General features: G+C 30.3%; 3 protein-coding genes across 3 annotated transcripts; 1 reads left to right on the forward strand and 2 right to left on the reverse strand.

Annotated features, from left to right (window-relative positions):
• Positions 1–1,003: 1,003 nt before the first annotated feature.
• Positions 1,004–8,146, reverse strand: LOC113372256 (proteasome subunit alpha type-5-like). Its single transcript, XM_026612583.1, has 4 exons — positions 7,890–8,146; positions 5,557–5,732; positions 4,012–4,124; positions 1,004–1,195 (listed from the first exon to the last, which is right to left on the reverse strand). Exons 1-4 carry the CDS (start codon positions 8,144–8,146, stop codon positions 1,004–1,006), a joined length of 738 nt encoding a protein of 245 aa, XP_026468368.1.
• Positions 8,147–11,536: 3,390 nt separating this feature from the next.
• On the forward strand, positions 11,537–12,614 carry LOC113374842 (3-oxoacyl-[acyl-carrier-protein] reductase FabG-like). Its single transcript, XM_026614808.1, has 2 exons — positions 11,537–12,294; positions 12,374–12,614. The coding sequence occupies exons 1-2, from the start codon at positions 11,688–11,690 to the stop codon at positions 12,523–12,525; spliced, it is 759 nt and encodes a 252-aa protein (XP_026470593.1). The 5' UTR covers positions 11,537–11,687; the 3' UTR covers positions 12,526–12,614.
• A 6,260-nt stretch (positions 12,615–18,874) lies between these two features.
• On the reverse strand, positions 18,875–21,764 carry LOC113372265 (GATA zinc finger domain-containing protein 14-like). Its single transcript, XM_026612594.1, has 2 exons — positions 20,695–21,764; positions 18,875–19,181 (listed from the first exon to the last, which is right to left on the reverse strand). Exons 1-2 carry the CDS (start codon positions 21,762–21,764, stop codon positions 18,956–18,958), a joined length of 1,296 nt encoding a protein of 431 aa, XP_026468379.1. The 3' UTR covers positions 18,875–18,955.
• Positions 21,765–22,046: the final 282 nt, after the last annotated feature.

The raw sequence follows: 22,046 nt of genomic DNA on the forward strand, positions 1-22,046 counted from the left end.
TATAAATTATAACAAAAGTGTTATATATTACTGTAACGCTAATCAAATTGTCTATAAAACTGTATTTACAGTTTCAATAATTTTAGAACAAAGTTATTTAGGAAAAAATCGTGAAAATGGATTCAATCGCGAAGAAATCCCTCTCAATGTCTATAAGAGATAGGTACATTTGTTTAGTTTTTGTCAAATTTTGTTTTACATATATAATTTATAACAAAAGTGTTATATATTACTGTAACGCTAATCAAATTGTCTATAAAACTGTATTTACATTTTCAATAATTTTAGAACAAAGTTATTTGGTAAACAAATCGTGAAAATAGATTGAATCGCAAAGAAATCCCTCTCAATGTCTTAGAGATAGTTACATTTGTTTAGTTTTTGTCAAATTTTGTTTTACATATATAAATTATAACAAAAGTATTATATATTACTGTAACGCTAATTAAATTGTTTATAAAACTGTATTTACAGTTTCAATAATTTTAGGACAAAATTCTTCAAAAAAAAAAAAAAAATCGCAAAAATGGATTAAATCGCAAAGAAATCCCTCTCAATGTCTTAGAGATGTTTAGTTTTTGTGAAATTTTGTTTCACATATATAAATTATAACAAAAGTGTTATATATTACTGTGATACTCATAAAATTCTTCATAAAACTGTGTTTACACTTTCAATAATTTTAAGACAAAATTCTTCAAAAAGAAAATCGCGAAAATGGAATGAATCGCAAAGAAATCCCTCTCAATGTCTAGAGATAGTTACATTTGTTTAAGTTTTGTCAAATTTTGTTTTACATATATAAATTATGACAAAGTGTTTATATTACTGTAATGCTCATAAAATTGTCTATAGAACTGCATTTACATTTTCAATAATTTTAGGACAAAGTTATTTAGTAAAAAATCGCAAAAACTGCGAGTCCGCGATTGTCGTCGGCAATGTTCGCTCAGACATGTGACGTCACAGTTGAGCACTATATACAACGGAAAACATATGAGGACTAGCAGTGTAATGTCTTTGAATTACCTACCTCGCTAATTTCTTTCTCCGTATACATCGTAAACTTTTTCGAAGTTTCCATCACCATAAGATCGACATCAATCGGTTCCATTTCTCTATTCATGTCTTGCTTCAAAATTGTTAAGGCAATAAAAGTTGCATCTTCAATATTTATATCTTTATAATAAGTGTCCTATAAGGTAAAAGTCATTCTGAATCGTTTGACATCAAAAACTGTAGATAAATAAGTATAAATAGATGGCAAACACAGCTGCTTTGACACTAAATCAATATTAGTTCTTTCAGCATATCATAGATGTCGCCACCAACCGTAGCACGTAAATTCACCTTTAGGCTTAATTCTAGGATAAGATTTATTTGAATATATAAAATATAGAAAAGGTAAACTTGATTAATTTGACTAAATGAAATAAGAACAAAACTAGTGGTATGTGGCATCGTGCCTTAAGGCAAATTGCTGGAACTTCCCGTACCGTAATGAAATATTTGAGAAATTTTAAACTTTTTCAAATATATTACAAATACTGTAACTTTCATTATTTTTGCTATCTTGTTTGTTATATCTGAGCAAATCAAATGTAAATCATAAATCAATTTATCTCCAGAACATTAACAATCGTCATTTCATTTCGAATTCAATTTCAAAATAAAAATAGTTGTCTGATTTGCACAAAGTTGAAAAAGTGATCCGACATAGTCACAGTCTAAACGCATTTGCAAACAATTCTGTTCGACATTTTCACTTATACTATGCTTAGCTCGGCGGCATTTTCACATTTTTCAATAGTTTTCACAAAATTGAAAAAGTTGTCCAGTATATAAACAGTCTAAACGCACCTCGGAAAACATTTGTACCAGAGTGGCGCTTAGACTGCGCTTAGCCTGGGTAATTTTATGAATTTTAATAAATCAAAATTACAAAAATATTAATCCTAAAAGCAATTATTTTGTTGAAACAAGCTGAAAGTTCTTTGAATCATTCAAATCGGACGCTTAGTTCACTCAAAAACTGCCATTTTTTAACATTTAGCTCTGTATCTCCGTAACGGCTGGACCTGCCTTTGCCAAAAACTAATCAGCACATCTCCCTATTAATAGGTATTGAATACTTTTTAAACCATTCAAATCGGTTGATCCGTGCGCCCGAAAACGTGGACGAAATATGCGAACATACAAAACACACACACGCACATCCATTTTTTTCTGAGGTATGCCTTAAAAATGTTCAGAAACCTTCAAAACGTCGAGAAATGCAAAAATTTTCATTTTCGATTTTCGGCCCATTACTATAACTACCCTACGGGAAATTAATATACGCGTGTTATATATATTTTCAACAAAATCACATATATGTTGTGATGAAAAAATATATAATAAGAATAAACTAAACATCTGTTTTCATTCAAAAAAGATATATTTCTATATATAAAATTCGTTATTGAACGTTTAAAGTACGTTTACTATATCTAGACTAGAAAGACAATGTTTTATAAAACAAACGCTGAATTTGAAGCACACTAGCACCATCTGTGATATGCTGAAAACACTCATACAGAGTAAAACGTGTTATTTTCTATACTGGTCTTAATGAGCATACTAAAATAATGTAGAGCTGCGGAAGCCCAGTGGTTTATTTATAAAAAATAATTCAAGTCTGGATTAATCAGAAAATACTCAATGTATGTATCAGACTCGTGTTTGTTTTCAATTTTTTTGAAAATGAAAATTATTATATATTATTACGTTTCAAAGGTTTTTGAAAAGTATGGCACATCTTAGAAAAAATGAATGTATGTGTGTGTGTGCGGATACAAATTTTGCTCGACGATTTCGGGAACACCGATCAACCGATTTGAATAATTCAACTAGTGGTGCATGGCTCGTGCCTTAAGGCAAATTGCTGGAACATCCCGTACCAATTATTAAAATTTTTAAAAAAGATTCAATAATTTTTAGAACTTTGAAAAAAAATAGATTTTTGAAATTCTTTAAATTTTTGTAAAAAAAATGTCCTTTTTGACATTGAACATATTTGAAAAACTTATCCAAATTGAATAATATACAATAGTTTATCATGTTCAAGAAAAATGGCCATAAGTAAAATGCCTTTTACATCGTGTTAAAAATTCTAAATATTTTTAACTTCCCGTAGGGTAAGTTATTGTAATGGGCCGAAAATCGGAATTGAAAATTTTTACATTTCTCGACGTTTTGAAGGTTTCTGAACGTTTTGGCATACCTCAGAAAAAATGGATGTGTGTGTGTGTGTGTGTATGTATGTATGGATACAAATTTTCGCCCACGTTTTCGGGCGTACGGATCAACCGATTTGAATGGTTCAAAAAACATTCGATTCCTATTGATAGGGAAAAGAGCTGATTAGTTTTTGGCAAAGGCAGGTCCAGCCGTTTCGGAGATACGGAGCAAAGAGTGCAGAAAATGGAAATCGAATTTTTGAGAGAACGGAGTATCCGATTTGAATGATCTAAAAAACATTCAATTAGTAATGATTAGGAGAAGTGTTTATTAGTTTTTGGCAAAGGCAGGCCCAGCCATTTTGAAGATACAGAGCTAAATATGTAAAAAATGGCAATTTTTGAGAGAACTAAGCGTCCGATTTAAATGATTCAAAGAAGTTTCTGCTTGTCTTAACAAAATAATTGATTTCGGAAAAAAAAAATTGTTCCGTTTTTTTTTTTTTTAGTTTTTTAGTTTTTTGTATATCGAAAATATTTCAGATTTTATTTTTAATTCTGACTATAGTTCTAATATACTTTACAAATAATTTCAACTCTGCAATTCAGTTTATATAATTCTCATAAATATTAGACAATGTTACAATATTTATAATAATCTATTTGAAAACATTCAGTATTTCTCGAACATTTCGTTATGGTACGGGAAGTTCCAGCAATTTGCCTTAAGGCACGATGCCATAATTGCCTCAAGACAGAATTCCACTTACAGCTAGTTTTTTATATTTGTTACCTGTAAAATTTGATCAGCAACTTCACTTCCCGCGCCGATTGCCTTTGCCTCAAATTGGATAAATGTTCCTGATGGATCCAAGTGATATAATTGTGGCCCTCTCTCGTCAATACCTAATTCAGAAAAAAAACAGATTAGTAAAGAAACAATAGCTGAGAATCTTGACATCAATGGACAAGTTGACGTTATTTACACTGATTTCAGTAAAGCTTTTGACAAAATTGATCATAACATTCTTCTTACTAAATTATCTAAGATTGGTCTTAATTCTTCACTTATTCACTTTTTTAAGAGTTATCTTCATAATCGCAAGCAGTTTGTCTATCTTAATGGATTCTTGAGCAACATTGAAAATATTAGTTCAGGAGTTCCTCAGGGATCCATTCTTGGTCCACTACTATTTATTATTTTTATTAATGACATTTCTGATACTATTAACTGTCCACATTTATTATTTGCAGATGATCTGAAACTATATCTCAAATAAATTCTATTGATGACTGGTTATTATTACAGTCTCAACTTGACCTTTTCCAATCTTGGTGTATCTATAACAAATTACATCCAAATATGTCAAAGTGCAAGATTCTTAGTTTTACACATAAGCGCGTTCCAATACTTTTTGATTATAAAATTTCTAACACCAGCATTGATAGATGTAATAAAATTTCCGATTTAGGTGTTCTATTTGATTCTGGTTTGTTTTTCACAGATCATGTAACTGATATTTGTAATAGAGCACATCAATCTTTAGGTTTGATACTAAGAAATTGTAAACAATTTAAGTCTACCAATGCACTTCTTTGCATGTACTATTCTATTGTACGTTCAAAATTAGAATACGGTTCGATTATTTGGTATCCTCATCATATCAACAACTCTGATGCGATAGAGAAGGTTCAGCGAAAATTTCTGAAATACCTTTATTATAAAACATATAAAATTTACCCTGAACGTCGTTTTGACCACAACACTTTACTAAAAGAATTTGGTATTTCTTCCCTTGCCTCACGTCGATTTATCTGTACAATTATGTTCTTATTCAAACTTTGCAATAATTCTATAGACTGTCCTCTTATTCTCAATCAACTATCCTTATGTTTATCTAAGCGTTCACAATTATTTTCAATTATCCTACCCCTAAATCTAATCTCTCTTAAATTCGCCAATTTTACTTATGTCCTCTAACTTTAACTTAATTAATAATGAAATAGACATTCACAACACTTTCACCTAATCAAATAATCTCCATCTGCACAAGTTAATCCTTTTATTTTATTTCAAATATCTCATTATTTTCTATTCTTTATAAATATTATTGTTACATTCTGCATTATATGTAATTTTATGCAAGCATTTTATGTTACTAACTATATATTGTAATTTTGTATATATTTTAATTGTTATTCATTATGTAAAATAACTATATTTTTGAGTCCTCTTGGAGAAATCTGTGGGCTCTATATTTAATAATAAATAAATATAAATAAATAAATAATATATTAGTGAGGCACCTCATCGTACTTATCCTTTAAAAAAAATCACCTGCAAATAAAAGTGCGACCCCAAAGGGTCTGCAAATGGAAGGCCCTTCATCATCACCACAGCCAAATTGTATGGCCAAGTTCGAAACGGCTTGGGTACAAGATTCCACTGACATTTTTTCATTGTAAACAAACCAATGGCTTTGGCATTCGAGACGAGCTCTATCCAACAACGTCCTGAAACAGACATACCAGAAATCAGACTTATAGACATAGATAAACAAGTATAAATAGATGGCAAACACGGCACATCAATTTTAATTCTTTCAGCATATTAAAGATGTCGCCACCAAGCGTAGCACGTCAAATTACCTTTAGGTTCAATTGTAGACTAATTCTAGCAAAAAATCATTTTTTTTCTTTCAAAAAAAGATACATCTTAAATATATAAAATTCTTCTTAATGATGTATTTAAATATACTCCTCTTAAACGATTATTCGGATTTTGATAAATTTTTCCAAATTTTGTTAAAGGATTTTTTAAGATGTATGTGATTATAAAAAAAATTAACAACATTGTAGAAATAAATGGAAAAAACTGCAAAAAACGACATGTCATTGTTTGACATTGAAAGTATTTGAAAACAAATGAAAAATTTCAATTTGCTTATGAGCCTAGACAATATTAGAATATGTATAATAAATTCGTGATTATGAATAAGAAAAATGTAATGTCTACATTTTATTGCAAAAAAGCAGCTGAGATGTGTCAGAAATTAAAATAACATAAGATACAGAAAGCATGTGATTATAAAAATATAGTAACATTGTAGAAATAAGTAGAAAAAATTGCAAAAATCCACATGTCATTGTTTGACATTGAAAGTATTTGAAAACAAATAAAAAGTGTCACTTGCCAAAAATTTCAATTTACTTATGAGCCTAGACAATATTAGAATATGTATAATAAATTCGTGATTATGAATAAGAAAAATGTAATGTCTACAATATTATTGCAAAAAGCAGCTGAGATGTGTCAAAATTAAAATAATATAAGATACAGAAAGTATGTGATTATAAAAATATAGTAACATTGTAGAAATAAGTAGAAAAAATTGCAAAAATCCACATGTCATTGTTTGACATTGAAAGTATTTGAAAACAAATGAAACTGCCATCTGCCAAAAATTTCAATTTACTTATGAGCCTAGACAATATTAGAATATGTATAATAAATTCGTGATTATGAATAAGAAAAATGTAATGTCTACAATATTATTGCTAAAAAGCAGCTGAGATGTGTCACAAATTAAAATAATATAAGATACAGAAAGTATGTGATTATAAAAATATAGTAACATTGTAGAAATAAGTAGAAAAAATTGCAAAAATCCACATGTCATTGTTTGACATTGAAAATATTTGAGGCTGAAAACAAATGAAAACTGCCATCTGCCAAAAATTTCAATTTACTTATGAGCCTAGACAATATTAGAATGAACAGGATTTGACAAATTAATTCACTTATATGAAATATAAGTAATATAATATAATATATAAGTAATAATCAGGGCCGGTTCTATCTTGAATGCATGCGAAAAATACGAGCGCACGCCTTAGGGCCCATAAGTTAGGGGGCGCCAACACAAAATTGGGATATGAAATTTTCAATATAGTTTATTTTTTCAATATAATTCAAGAAATATATATTTTTTGCATCTTTTACTAATCTTTGCACAATATTTTTGAAACACGTTAAAAATTTCACTTTAAAACAACAAATGAGGAAGTAAAGATGAATACATACAATTCGGCCCTTACGATATCAATTAAGAGATGTTTAAGATGCAATTTTGGATATTTTAAATAATAAAAAAATAAATTAAAATAATCCAACATAAAGTACCCGTGTTATTTTATGGTTATATTTAATAATGAAAAGTTAAAATTTTTGAAGTAAAACTTCTTTAGGCGCGACTAGGGAGTAAATCTGTGAAAATGCAACGGAAGAACGTTACGCTCGCACTCCTATATTTTATGTTATTGATAGCGGTGCATTGTGGACACTGATCAAGGTTACAACGCAAGTGTAGTCACGCACGTGCAATGAAGGAGTGGGAGCGGGTTGTGAGAAAGGGGAAAGAGAAACAGATGAATGAACAGAGAAATTTGTTAAGTGATAAAAATTTTTGGGGAAAAAACCTATCTTTAGTTCGTTCTGTTTCGAATAATAATTCTTATCCTTCATATCTAGTTAATAACGTCATTAAAAATAGATTAGAGTTTTTACAAAACAATTTAAACAGTTCTTCCTATCTTAACAATTCTTTTTAGCCATCTATGATATATCGAAAACACGAGTAAAGCGCATTTGTTCTACGTTTCCCTTATTACCTCGAATCAGCGACATGTCCCGAGAAGACACATCCGATATGATCGTCGATTTCTATGATTTTCTGGATACTTCCTGGAACGACAAGAGGAGACCTCTCATTTTTCTCAACAGCCAGGATGACCCCTTCGTGGGTTTTAATGCCAATTGCAGTGGAGCCCAATTTAATGGCTTCGACAGCATATTCCACTTGAAACAGCCTACCTTCCGGAGAGAACGTGTTGACGCCTCTGTCGTATTCTGTTCTTCTCAGAAACATTGTAAAATATTGTTGGATATAGTAAATGTCATATGTTATGACCTGGAATGGCTTACTTGGATTGGATTTTTAGCTCGCTTTTGTCATTCATTTTGCTTGCATGTCATTCATTTTGCTTTGCTTTGCATTTTGCATTTTTAGCTCGCTTTTGTCATGGATTCTAGCAGATTCACTATTTTAGTACAAACTATTTTCAGAAAACTCACGATTTTATAAAAACTTTTTTTTCCATTTTTTTTTTAAAATCGAAATTATTTTCATTATATCTCAAAAAGAATAAAAGATACGAATAAAAGCATATAGATAAAAATCAATGGGATCTTTCTGGCATATTATTGTTTCTTATTATTTTTCTCTCACACAAAAATTGACAGGGTTATGAATGTTTAAAGTCTGCGCGGCCGCGCAAATAGGAAAAAAAGTTTTTATAAAATCGTGAGTTTTCTGAAAATAGAAGAATCCATCAAGATGTCTATAATGAAGTGAATTCTAGATGGAATGTGAATTACTTTAATTTTGGTGGAAATGGCGCTCATTAAACCAAAAAATTTAAAAGAAAAAAACTTTGTATATGCTTCTTATTTGCATGATAGCTCACTCATTTTACACGCAAAAAACTTGCAACAGCACTCATTTTGAAGCTTATGTTGAGCACTATTTATTTATTTATTTATTTATTCATTTATTTATTTATTCATAAGCAAGCCGTAATCAATAATAATAGATATAATACTATAAAACCCAATTTCACCAAAATGGATAAAATGCAAAACCTCGACACTAGATGGCTTTAAATACAACAATTAAATCTTGAACGAAATAAAAAACGACTTTGCTCTTTCAAATCTTTCTTAATATTTTTCCTAGAACATATAATAATGTAATACCGAATAAATTATGTAATACCGATTTATTAAGATTTTTATTGACATTATTTTATTCATTACATGATTGTCGTTAGAATGTATATTTTAGGAGATATTTGCAAAAAAACGAAGAAAAACGCCAAAAATATATGAATCTTTAGTGGCCAGTAACTTGAAAAGTATTAGTTTTCTTAAAAAACTATAAAAGACATTTTTTTCTTATAATTAGTTCTTCTATCGATTTCTGACATTATTTTGAAAAAATGTAATTACACAATTGAGAGGGGGTGTCACCCCCCGGGGGGTGATGGCGCAACCCGAATTGTTTTCACTTTTGAACTTGAGGGTAAAATGAACCTAATTCCAAAATTTCATTCAACTCGGAGCACAGTAAAAAAATTCAGACCTAAAACGCTCCGTTTACTGCACTATATACGTTTCAGAGGTTTCTGAACATTTTGCAATACCTAAGAAAATATGGATGCCTGTGTATTTTTTGTATAGCGAAAGAAATGCCTTTAAGCATCCCAGACTAGGTCTTTTGTCTGGGTATGTCGGACTCGATACCGCCTGGGTATAACACCGACTAAAACCTCCGCTTTGCCCTTCAAATCAAAGTGCTCAAAATAAAATGTTCAAGTTATTGGAACTTATGTCCTGGATGTTGTTAACAAGTTTGTTTAAAATTTTAGTATCAGAGTATATATAGACATTTTCATGGAAATTTAGTCAATTTTATCCAGTTTCTACTGAACTAATAAGTTAAGAAAGCGCAGAACTAAATTTTTAAGTTATTTGAATAAATGTAAAAAAAATGTCCTGAAACCATATATGACCAAAAGACAGAGCGTTGTAACTCGTTTTACTCAAAATTTTAGCACTAAAGTATATAAAATGATTTATATGGTATTATTTTAAATTTTACCTAGTTTCTGCTAAGCTAATAAAATCAGAGTGCCCGAAACGAAATTTTCAAGTTATATGAAGAATTGTGAAAAAAGGACCCCATCCATATATTTGGAGGGCATCAGTCGAGCATGTTTTACTCGAACTCGCGTTCCAACTTGTTTTATTCAAAATTTTAGTATTAAAGTATATAAAGCAGTTTATATGGTACTTTAGTAAATTTTATCTAGTTTCTACTGAGATAAAATTAGAGTGCTCTAAATAGAAATTTTAAGTTATATGACAAATTGTCGAAAAATGTCCCGAAACCACATATGGCTCAATGCTAGGCGTTGCAACTCGTTATATTCAAAATTCTAGTATTTACGTATATAAAACAGTTTATATGGTATTTTTATAAATTTCATCTAGTTTCTGCTAAGCTAATAAATCAAGATTGTCTGAAACGAAATTTTTAAGTTATATGACGAATTATAAAAAAATGTCCCCGTCCATATTTCCACCTTTGCTATTCTCTAATAGCAAAATGTAGTCGATCTGTTTTAGTTATATGCAAACTCGTGTTTCAACTAGTTTTATTTAAAGTTTTTAGTATCCAAGTATATATAATAATTGATATAGTAATTCAATCAATTTTATCTAGTTTCTGCTAAGCTAATAAAATTGAAGTGCCCTAAACAAAATTTTCAAATTATTTGAAAAAATGTAAAAAAAATGTCCTGAAAGCATATATGGCCAAAGAACTGAGCGTTACAACTAGTTTTACTTAAAATTTTTTATTAAAGTATATATGTTAATTGATATAGAAATTTAGTAAATTTTGTCTAGTTTCTGCTAAGCTATAAAAAATTAGAGTGCCCTAAACAAGATTTTCAAGTTATATGAATAAATGTAGAAAAATGTCCCCATCCATACATTCCCTGACTGCAAAATGAAGTTGAGACTATTGTGCATTTTAGTTATAATCAAACTCGTGTTTCAACTAGTTTTATTTAAAGTTTTTAGTATCCAAATATATATAGTAATTGGAATGGAAATTTAGTAAATTTTATCTAGTTTCTGATAAATTAATAAAATTAGAGTGACAAAACGAAATTTTCAAGTTATATGAATAAATGTAGAAAAATGTGCCCGGCCATATATTTGCAAATGGCGAGTTTGAACTAAGACCAGATTTAATCAAAAATTTTATTTACCTTTACGGGAAGTTAATTAACAAGTCAATAGAATACATCACATGGTTAATTTACACAAATCTCTCTTGAGTTATAAATAAAAACAAAAAAGATAAATACACAACACAAGATATAGATTTTTTGCAATGGCTGTATATTTAACACCTTTCCTGTTAGTTTAACAAACAAAACACAATTTTTACTTTGTAAATTAACTGGGATTCAGCACTATGAACACTTTTTCACATTTTTTAACGTTATAATTAATTATTCGCACTTTTTAACTGTCCATTTGAAACATTTCAATTTAACACCGAGAATGATTTGACAGCTCAGAAAATTCTTTGATAAAAAAGCATTTATCTATCGTTGGTACCACTGTATGATAAGGTTATAAAAGTTAAGTTGGTTTCTGTCAAAATAGTAAATATTGCATAATAAATTCTGTCAAAATAGTAAATATCGCACCATAAATAAAGAGTTTTTCGTGTATATTATAGTATTTTCACATTTAATACTAAAAAATCAAGTTTTATATACTTCAACATCTTTTGCTAGAGAATAATCAACAAGAAAACATTTTCTAACCTCAAAATGGATTTCAAAGGTAAAGTTGTAATAATAACAGGAGCAAGTTCCGGAATAGGCGCTGATTGTGCTCAACATTTATCTAAACTCGGTGCCGACTTAACAATAACCGGTCGAAATCTTGAAAACCTCAAAAAAGTCGCTGAGCAATGCGAAGGCACACCCTTAATCTTAAACGGAGAACTAACCGACGAAGCCTTCGTCAAGCAACTAATAGACGAAACCATAAAAAAATACGGCAAACTCAATGTCCTCATCAACAATGCCGGCATGTTGGAAACAGGCACCATCGAGACAACCAGTCTAGACCAGTACGACAGAATCATGAACGTTAACATGAGATCTGTGTACCATTTGACAATGTTAGCAGTGCCTCATTTGATCGAGACGAAGGGAAATATTGTGAATGTCTCGAGTGTAAATGGTATACGTTCTTTTCCTGGTGTTTTGGCTTATAATATATCCAAAGCGGCTTTGGATCAGTTTACAAGATGCGTTGCTTTGGAACTGGCGCTTAAGCAAGTTCGTGTTAATTCTGTTAACCCGGGGGTCATTATTACTGAGATACATAAACGGGGGGGAATGGATGATGAAACTTATAAAAAATTCTTAGGTAATAATAAATACATATACATACATACATATATATATATATATATATATATATATATATTAATATAATTTATTTTTAGAACATTGCAAAACTACTCACGCCTTAGGACGTCCAGGACAAGTAAGTGAAGTATCCAATGCCATTGCGTTTCTTGCAAGCGAGCACAGCAGCTTTATTACAGGTGCTTCGTTACCAGTTGATGGAGGCAGACATGCCATGTGCCCACGATGAAGTATTATAGAACAAATAATATAAATACTATACATTCTATAATATACTACCTCCGCACTTCAAATAGATATAAATAATTATTAGTTGCTGTTGATATCCCTAAAATGTATATGGTTTAATGTGTTAAATATATTTTTGTATTTATATAAATAAAGTAAAAGCAAATAGTATTTACCTAAAGACATTTTTCTCAATTTGACGTTATCAAATTAAATCCATGGTTTTTACATCATCATGTCCTGTAAATTAATATTCCTTCGATATTAAACTCAAGACATATGTATTAATCTCAAGTCATTACTTATCAAAGGGTCTTACATAATATATATATATATATATATATATATATATATAAACAGTCCATTATTTTTTATATAGATATAATATATTCATATATTTCTTTGGTTACAACAGATACATTCATTTTCGCTTACACATATAAACCTTAAATGAAGAAATACTGCTTTTTAATTTTCTAATTGTTAATTTGTTTAAACTTACTTTATATTTATATTTATATATAGTGTGTGTTTGTGTGTGTATAAAAACTCCATAAAAATAATAGACATCAACCCATTTTATAATAGTAGGTACAGATAAATATAAATACTTATGATATTAATAACCATTGGATTTATACAAAGCATATATATATATATATATATATATATATATATATATAAATCAGATTAAATAAACCTAAATATTACCATTAACATTTATCAAACAATTACATAACAATTTCGTTTCAATATTCCAATTTCTGATTTTCACACCTTAGCAGTACTACGAGAGCTAATATAGTTAATAATTAATAATATAAATATATTTGTACAAAATATTATTTATTAAGAACATTGGTCTGCACTCGTTGAAAAATTCATACCACCAAAGTTTTGGAAAGCACAAGGATTTTTCATATCGATAAATATGTTAGTTAATATATATTCTATACAATATTGATGAAAGAATAAGCGAATTTGCAAAATATAAAATTAATACTTTTGCTGGTGGTGAAAGTATTGTTTTTTGTTGATTTTCATAAGTATATTTCTTTTGAAGGTTTTTTAAAGAGTTTAGAAGATTTTTCAAGACTCTAGAAGATCCTCCAAGACTCAAAAGGCTTCCCAAGAATCTAGAAAGATCATTCAAGACTGACTTTAAAGACTCCAGAAGATCTTCAAAAGCTCTAGAAGATCTTCAAAAGCTCTACAAGATCCTAAAAGACTCTCCAAAGATTTCCCATTTCCCAAAATCTAGAAAGATCCTCCAAGACTCTAAAAGATCTTTCAAGACCCTAGAAAATCCTCCAAGGTTCAAGAAGATCTTTAAAGACTCCAAAAGATCTTCAAAAACTCTACAAGATCCTAAAAGACTCTCCAAAGATTTCCCAAGAATCTAGAAAGATTCTCCAAGACTCTAAAAGATCCTCCAAGACCCTAGAAGATCCTCTAAGATTCAAGAAGATCTTTAAAGACTCCAAAAGATCTTCAAAAACTCTACAAGATCCTAAAAGACTCTCAAAAAAATTCCCAAGAATCTAGAAAGATCCTCCAAGACTCTAGAAGACCTTCCAAGACCCTAGAAGATCCTCCAAGCTTCAAGAAGACTTTAAAGACCCCAGAAGGTCTTCACAATCTACAAAATCCTCAAAGACTCTCAAAAAATTTCCCAAGAATCCTCCAAGCTTCAAGAAGATTTTTGAAGACTCCAGAAGATCTTTAAAAACTCTAGAAGGTCCTCCAAGACTCTAAAAAAAATCTCCAATGCCAGTCTCAAAGACTCTAGGAATCTAAAAGATTCTCCAAGACTCTAAGACATCCTCCTAGGCTCTAAAAAAACATCTAAGACTCTAGTAGATCTTCCAAGGCTTTAAAAGACTCTCCAAGACTTTTAAAAAAGATTCAAAATTCTAAAAGAACCTCCAGAACTCTAGAAGATCATTCAAGACTCTCAGCAAATACTCCAAGACTCAAAAAGATCCTCAAAGACTCTAGAAGAACCTCTAAGACTCTCAACAGATTCCTCCAAAACTTTTAAAGAACCTCCAAGACTCTAGAAAAAATTCCAAAACTCTAGAAGATCCTACAAGACTCTAGAAGATCCTATAAGATTCCATAAAATACTCCAAGACTTTTGAAAAACCTCCAAGGCTCTAGAAAAAGCTCCAAAACTCTAAAAGATCCTACAAGATTCTAGAAGAACTTCCAAGAATCTAGAAGAAACTCCAAGACTTTAGAAAAAAAACTCCAAAACTCTAGAAGATCCTACAAGACTCTAAAAGATCCTACAAGATTCCCTAAGATACTCCAAGACTTTTGAAAAACCTCCAAGACTCTTAGAGATCCTACAAGATTCTAGAAGAACCTCCAAGAATCTAGAAGAAACTCCAAGACTTTAGAAAAAACTCCAAGACTCTAGAAGATCCTACAAGACTCTAAAAGATCCTACAAGATTCCCTAAGATACTCCAAGACTTTTGAAAAACCTCCAAGACTCTTAGAGATCCTACAAGATTCTAGAAGAACCTCCAAGACTCTAGAAAAACCTCCAAGACTTCAAAAGAAACTACAAGACTCTAGAAGATTCCCTAAGATAATCCAAGGCTTTTGAAGAATTTTCAAGATTTTAAAAAAACTTCAAAACTCTAGAATATCCTACAAGACTTTTGAGTATTTTTCAAGACTCTCATAAGATCCTTGAAAACTCCAGAAAATTTTGAAAGACCCTCAAAAATTCCACAAAGACTCTCAAAAGATCCTCCAAAACACCCGAAAGATCCTCCAAGACTCTCAGAAATTCTCAAAAATTCTAAAAACATCCTGAAATTTTACAAGACTTAAAGATTCTTGAAAAACACGAAAAATGATCAAATATAAAAAATTTCAAGACTCAAAAATTGTTCAAGGCTCTGAATCACAGAGATCCCCTGAGACTAAAAAAAATCTCCAAGATTCTGAAAGGATTCTTCTAGATTCTCAAATCATTCTTCAAGACTCTCAACGGATGCTTCAAGGCTCGGAAAGACCCTAAAAGAATATTAAACTTTCTTCAAGACTCTCTTTAAAAAAAATCTTTATAAAGATTCTTTGGGGGCCTCAAAAGATCTGCAAGGACCTTGAAATTTCTTTGCATTAAAAGATTCTTTACGAAGATCTACCAAGACCTTCAAAGATTCTGGCTAGTTGTTGATATCGAATCGATTAATGATACAGCCAACTGTATCACTGTATATTTATATATACTATAAAGGGCAGCTATACAAAATTATATAGTTTATAGTTATAGTACAGCTTGTAGCAGCATTTAACATAAAGAATAAATCAATAGAACTTTGGAAAAATTAAAGAAATAATAACACAGTTTAAATAACTTAGTTTTTCCTCAATTTTTCCAAAAGATCATATTTATTCTTTGAAATAAAATCGCTTCAACGAGTTATGATAAACATTGCTTGAAAATGATAAAAGCATTTGCAACTTTAAATATATATATATATATATATATATATAACTAATTCCTATTATAAATACTTATAATTTTATATACATTTAGCTATTTGTGCGTACTTACATTTAAGCAACTAAAATACTATATAAACAGAGCAATAACCATAAGAGCGTAATAACTTATAATAAAATATATATATAAAATAAAAATTTAATGTTGAACAAACAACCATTTTAAAAAAATTATATAACTTAAGTTTATAATTATAAACTAGAATATATTAATAATTTATTTACATTACTTGTCGATTTTAGTAAAATCAATAGGCAGTATTGAAATTGAAAAAATTTAATACGATTCGGCCTAGTTGGAGGAATAAATAACAAATATAAGAAAAAAACATTACTTGTAATGTTATTAACGTAGGCTTATGAGGCAATTCTGCAGTAACAAATGTTTATTTATTTGTTGTGCGATCAGGCATATTTTACGAATAAAACCACATGTTATAAATTAAAGAGACCAGTTCCGGATTTCCACCTTGTGTCCCGGGTTTTTCTAAAAGCATTATTTGTACTGGATTTAGATTTTTTGTCCCGGCTTTTCAAAAATTAATAGGTATATCAACAAAAATTATGAAAACAAACAAAAAAGTGCTTTTCTTTTTCAAAAGTATTATGAAGAAAATTGAATAGAATTTTTATACAAAAAGCAAAAAAACATAGATCGAAAAAAATAAGATAATATTGTTAGAAAATTATTATATATAATAGAATAATAAAGTTCTTACTAAAAGTCCGCAATTCTAATGAAAATGAATTGAAATACAAAACTATTTTTTTTGTTGTATCCTTAAATAAAATTTGTTTCTGTTTTTTCTGTCCCGGATCAGAATAGCCAAAAATTACCGTCCCGGTTTTAATTTAAAAAAAAAATACGGTCATCTTATATAAATGCGTATCACAAAGTTGCAGTTATCATAACATTATTCCTTGCTTTGTTTATATGTAATATACGCCTGATCGCACGGCAAATAGGTAGACATTTTCTTAAGAAAAAATAATAATATAGCGTTGCTATAATAACGCAGAATTGGTGCCTTATATTATCTGGGCCTTGCACAAAAAAATTTAAATAAATAAATAAATTTCTTTTAACAGATTCTTCTGAAATGTAAAAATTCATCTGTTAAAACTGTGACTGTCTAAAATCTTGTCGATATCAGAAAAAAGTTAAATCTTCAGTAACTTATGTAAGGCCAGTAACATAAATCTATGTAAATATATATATTTATATATATATATATATATATATATATATAATATATAATATATAATATAATATATAATAGACAAATTTTTGATTTTTCAATAATTTGATTTATGTTTCAATCCGAACAATTAATAAAAAAAAAATCCGTTTTTTGCAGATGCTTATTTACGATGTTTCGGAACCGTATATATTCCATCATCAGGTTTTACTGTCAAAAACAAATTATTTGAAACAATATTAATAAATAAATCATTTGATGATTACAGACGATAAAGGACACATCGATAGATAACAGAATGTTTAAAAATGTATAAGTGAATAATTAACTATGTGCCTTGTGTAAAATTTAAAAAATGGTGAAACAAATATTATTTATTCGCATCACTAAATTTTTTTTAACATAAAACCCTTATAATGAAACGTATCCAGTTCCGAAACGTCGCAATTAAACATCTACTAAAAATTAATTGTTTTGTATTCTTTAGATTAATCTTAGGATTAAAGACATAAATCAATTTACTGAAAAATCCAAGATTCATCTATTGTGTATATATATAAATATATATATATATATTAGGGTGATCCTTAAAATGGTCATTTTCGAATTTTCTTGCTCCCAAGGACTCAAATGGTTCCAAATTGATAAAAAGAAATTCTCTTGAGGTTTTAGCTCTTAATATTAACATTTAGATAGTCCGCAATTCAATTAATAGCTTTTAAGTTTATTTTTAATGTTTTTTCAGATGTAATTTAGCAAACAAATGAATGAATAAAATTCATTCATTTGTCGCTAAGTTATACCTAAAACATTTTTTTTTAATTTTCAAAATTTTTTTCATGCTCTTTCCATACGAAGTTTGATTGAATTGCGCTGTATCTAAACGATAATATTAAGAGCTAAAACTTTCAGAGAATTGTTTTTTATCAATTTGGAACCATTTGAGCCCCTGGGAGCAAGGAAATTCGAAAATGACCATTTTAAGGACCACCCTAATATATATATATATATATATATATATACACCTAAGTCTGTTTTTACACGGTTTTGATATAACACGGTTTGAAAATTGAATATTTTTAATTTTTTTACACGATTTTATTCCATTTAGCACGATTTGAAATTTTATGTACTTAAATTTTTTTTGTCAAATTTAATTTTTGCGAAGTAATGTTCATATCACAAAAAAGTATTTATGAAAGAAAAAAGTCTGAAACCATCGATAGTATCGAACACTAGCTTAAAGATTTAAGTGAATCCCCCTTTAGCGCGTACAAACAATTTTTACTGGTCAAAGCAAATGTGAATAGCACTAATTTAGGGAAACCTTAAAACCTATTTTTTTCGTTCACAACATAGTTTTTTAGTTCCTGAACTTGCCATACATTTAATTTATATTACTTTTAAGATTAGAGTGCATATCTTTTTTATCATTACTTACTATACTTGTGAAAATAAGCATTATTTGATTTAATAAAATAAACATAAATTCTTGTTTTTAAAAATTCTTTTTTCACTAATTTTAATAGGTTTTAGAGATTAGGAACGAATCACCAATTTTTGTATAAGATCAATGTCTTTTTTTACACGTTTTTTTTTACACGGCTTCTTCTCGAACCAATCTACCCTGTAAAAACAGACTTAGGTGTATATATATACACACATATATCCATATATATCTGTGTCATTTATCCCTACGTATCTTTTCCCCTTAGGCTTCGTCGTCGGCGTCGTTATTCGAGTTGGGGCTGTTCAAGTTGACCGCAGTAGGGCCCGAGGTGTGCCTGAGGCTGCTGAGGGCGCTCAGCAGGCGGCTGTTGGCGGCGTCGAGAGCCGCTATCTGCTGCCCCTGGGCGTCTATAACGCGCTGCTTGTGCGACAGGGCGAGGGACATCTTCATTTGTTCGCGTTTGCGCTCCTCTTCCACGCTTAACATCCTAGAAGGTAAATGGTAAATGATAAATGGTAAATGATCTAGCCGTAAGAATAGAGTTCATTAGGCTATTTAGGTAATATGTTTATGTCAAAAATAAAATTTTCGCTTTCAATATAAAACTAGTGGTTTATGGCATCATGCCTTAAGGCAAATTGCGGGAACTTTCCGCACCAAAAAGTAACATTTTTTAACTTCCCGTAGGGCAAGTTATAGTAATCGCAAAAAAATCGAAAATGAAAATTTTTATATATCTTTACGTTTCAAAGGTTTCTGAACATTTTGGCATACCTTAGAAAAAATGGATGTATGTGTGTGTGTGTGTGTGTGTGTGTGTGTGTGTGTGTATGTATGTACGTGTGTGTATGTATGTGCGGATACAAATTTTCGTCGACGATTTCGGGAACACGGATCAACCGATTTGAATAATTCAAAAAACATTCGATTCGTATTGATAAGGAGACGTGCTGATTAGTTTTTGGCAAAGGCAGGTCTAGCCGTTCCGAAGATCCGGGGCAAAAAGTGCCGAAAACGGTAACTCAGTTTTTAAGAGAACGAATCGTCCGATTTTAATAATTCAAAAAATATTTTACTTATATTGCCAAGGTGAAGAACTAGTCAAATTTTCATAAAGGCAGGTCTAGCGGTTTCGGAGATATAATGAAAAAAGTAAAAAAAAATGCCATTTGGCGGTCAAAAATGATCATTAGACATATGCACATCAAATTATCAGATATTTTTTAGAGATTTTAATAATAAGTATAAATTTGGTTTACATTCCTATGGGTTCCGTACCAACCGTTTACGCATTAGACGGCGACTTTGATATTTCGTCTTTATGCAGTTAAAGCACTACGATTGCTTTGAAAAAAAGTTTAGATCTTCCAAAATATGTCAAAATAAAGAAAAGATTATTTTTTCAAAAAAAAAAATTAAAAAAAAGTCCAATTTATAGTTTTTTTCCAAAAATGTTAATTGTCTTTAAAAAAAAAAAAATTGGTACGGGAAGTTCCAGCAATTTGCCTTAAGGCACGATGCCTTAATTGCCTTAAGACAGAATTCCACTTACAGCTAGTTTTAATTTTTTTTGAAAATGTTTGTTTTTTTTAAAAAAAGTCAGTTAAATAATAAATACACGTGATATCTTACTATACCCCTCCAAGCTAAGCACAGTATAAGTGAAAATGCCGAAGAGAATTATTTGCAAATGCGTTTAGACTGTGACTATGTGGGAGCAGTTTTTCACTTTTGGTGTAATATTTTTTTTTGAAATTGAATTCGAAATGAAATGACGATTGTTAATGTTCTGGAGATATTTTGATTTATGATTTATGATTTACATTTGATTTGCTGAGATATATAACAAGATAGCAAAAATAATGAAATTTACAGTATTTGTAATAATATATTTGAAAACGTTTAAAATTTCACGAATATTTCATTACGGTACTAGAAGTTCCAGCAATTTGCCTTAAGGCACGATGCCATACACCACTAGTATTATTTTTCTATCCTACCTGGCAATGATACTCTTCATTTTATTATCATCGGACACAGTATACTGCTGATGTCCATTCTTCCCGCTCCTCTGCAACTTGGCTTGCAACCTGTCGATAGTCCTCTGCAACCTTGCGATCTCCATTTCGCACTGCTCCACAGTCCTGTTTGATCTCTGCGAACACTCAGACCTCGACTGAATCTCCGACTCGCTGGAACTATCAGTCTCCACCAACCTTCTCGATAACTTCTTCTGCAAACTGCCTGAACAATGGACAACATCTGCCGACTGATAGGCACTGTCTGGATTCATATTCTCACTATCGTAGTTCAGATGATGGTTTGTTACGTGCTGGTCATCGTAGGTGGATTTGTTTTTGTAACCGTGAGAGCACTCGTAGTTTTGTTCGTCAAAGTTTAGGTTGAGTTTGTTTAAATAGCCTCGGTTGCAGTCGTTGTTGTACCCAGTACCATTTTTGTATCCTTGTTGGTCAAAATACTGCAAGCGTTTGTTCGAAGAGTTTTGTAAACTTGTGTTGGAATACGAGTGGCTTAAGTTGGAATTTGGGTAGTACAAACTGTTGTTCGAATGCGAATGTTGCAAAGGGATTCCAATTGTTTGGTGCACCGGACTGGATTTATTATCATAATTCCTGTGGTACTCGTAGTTGTTACCATACCCATAATCCGGTGAATTAATTTTATCCAAAGATCTCTTAAACTTATTAGCTAAATAATTTTGTTCGTTCTCAACACTTGCTAAGTCTTTAACATTCCTATCGATCTCGTATCTGTGTTCATCGATTCTTTTCTCATCAGACATACGATTGTTCCGGTAAGACAATCCAGGATTCGTCCTGGGTATCCTTAAATTCCTCCTCATCACCGGACTGGGTGTGTCTAAAGGTGAACTAATATAATTAGCAGGTCTTTGTAAATTCTCTTCGGAACTTGAAGGCGTTAAGGAATTTTCAATCAACTTTTTGGAGTTCTTGTTTTGAAAATCCATGTGGTACACAGGATTTTCAAACGCTAAAGCCATATTGTTATTACCACCATTGTCCTGTCCAGATTTGTTATCAGTTTTCATTTTAATCTTAATGGGATTAATCAAATCTGTCGGGCTTGAACTTTGACTTTGGGTAGTAATACTTTGGTAACCAGAACTGCACACATTCGACAACTGTCCGATGGATATGTTGGATCCTTATTCTGCACATGATTTTGTGCAACGTTATTAGCATTATTAACCAAATCTACATTTTGTTCATCAGCATACGCAAACAAGTCTGATTAACTCGTCCAAAATTGGCAGTGGTTTTAACATTACAATTAATCCTGTCGTTATCAAAAACATTCAACCGGTCACTCA

This window comes from Ctenocephalides felis, unplaced genomic scaffold (genome assembly GCF_003426905.1).
Source record: "Ctenocephalides felis isolate EL2017-DRISC unplaced genomic scaffold, ASM342690v1 CF-g0.4_SCAFFOLD_00845, whole genome shotgun sequence".
In the NCBI taxonomy this organism is placed as follows: domain Eukaryota; kingdom Metazoa; phylum Arthropoda; class Insecta; order Siphonaptera; family Pulicidae; genus Ctenocephalides; species Ctenocephalides felis.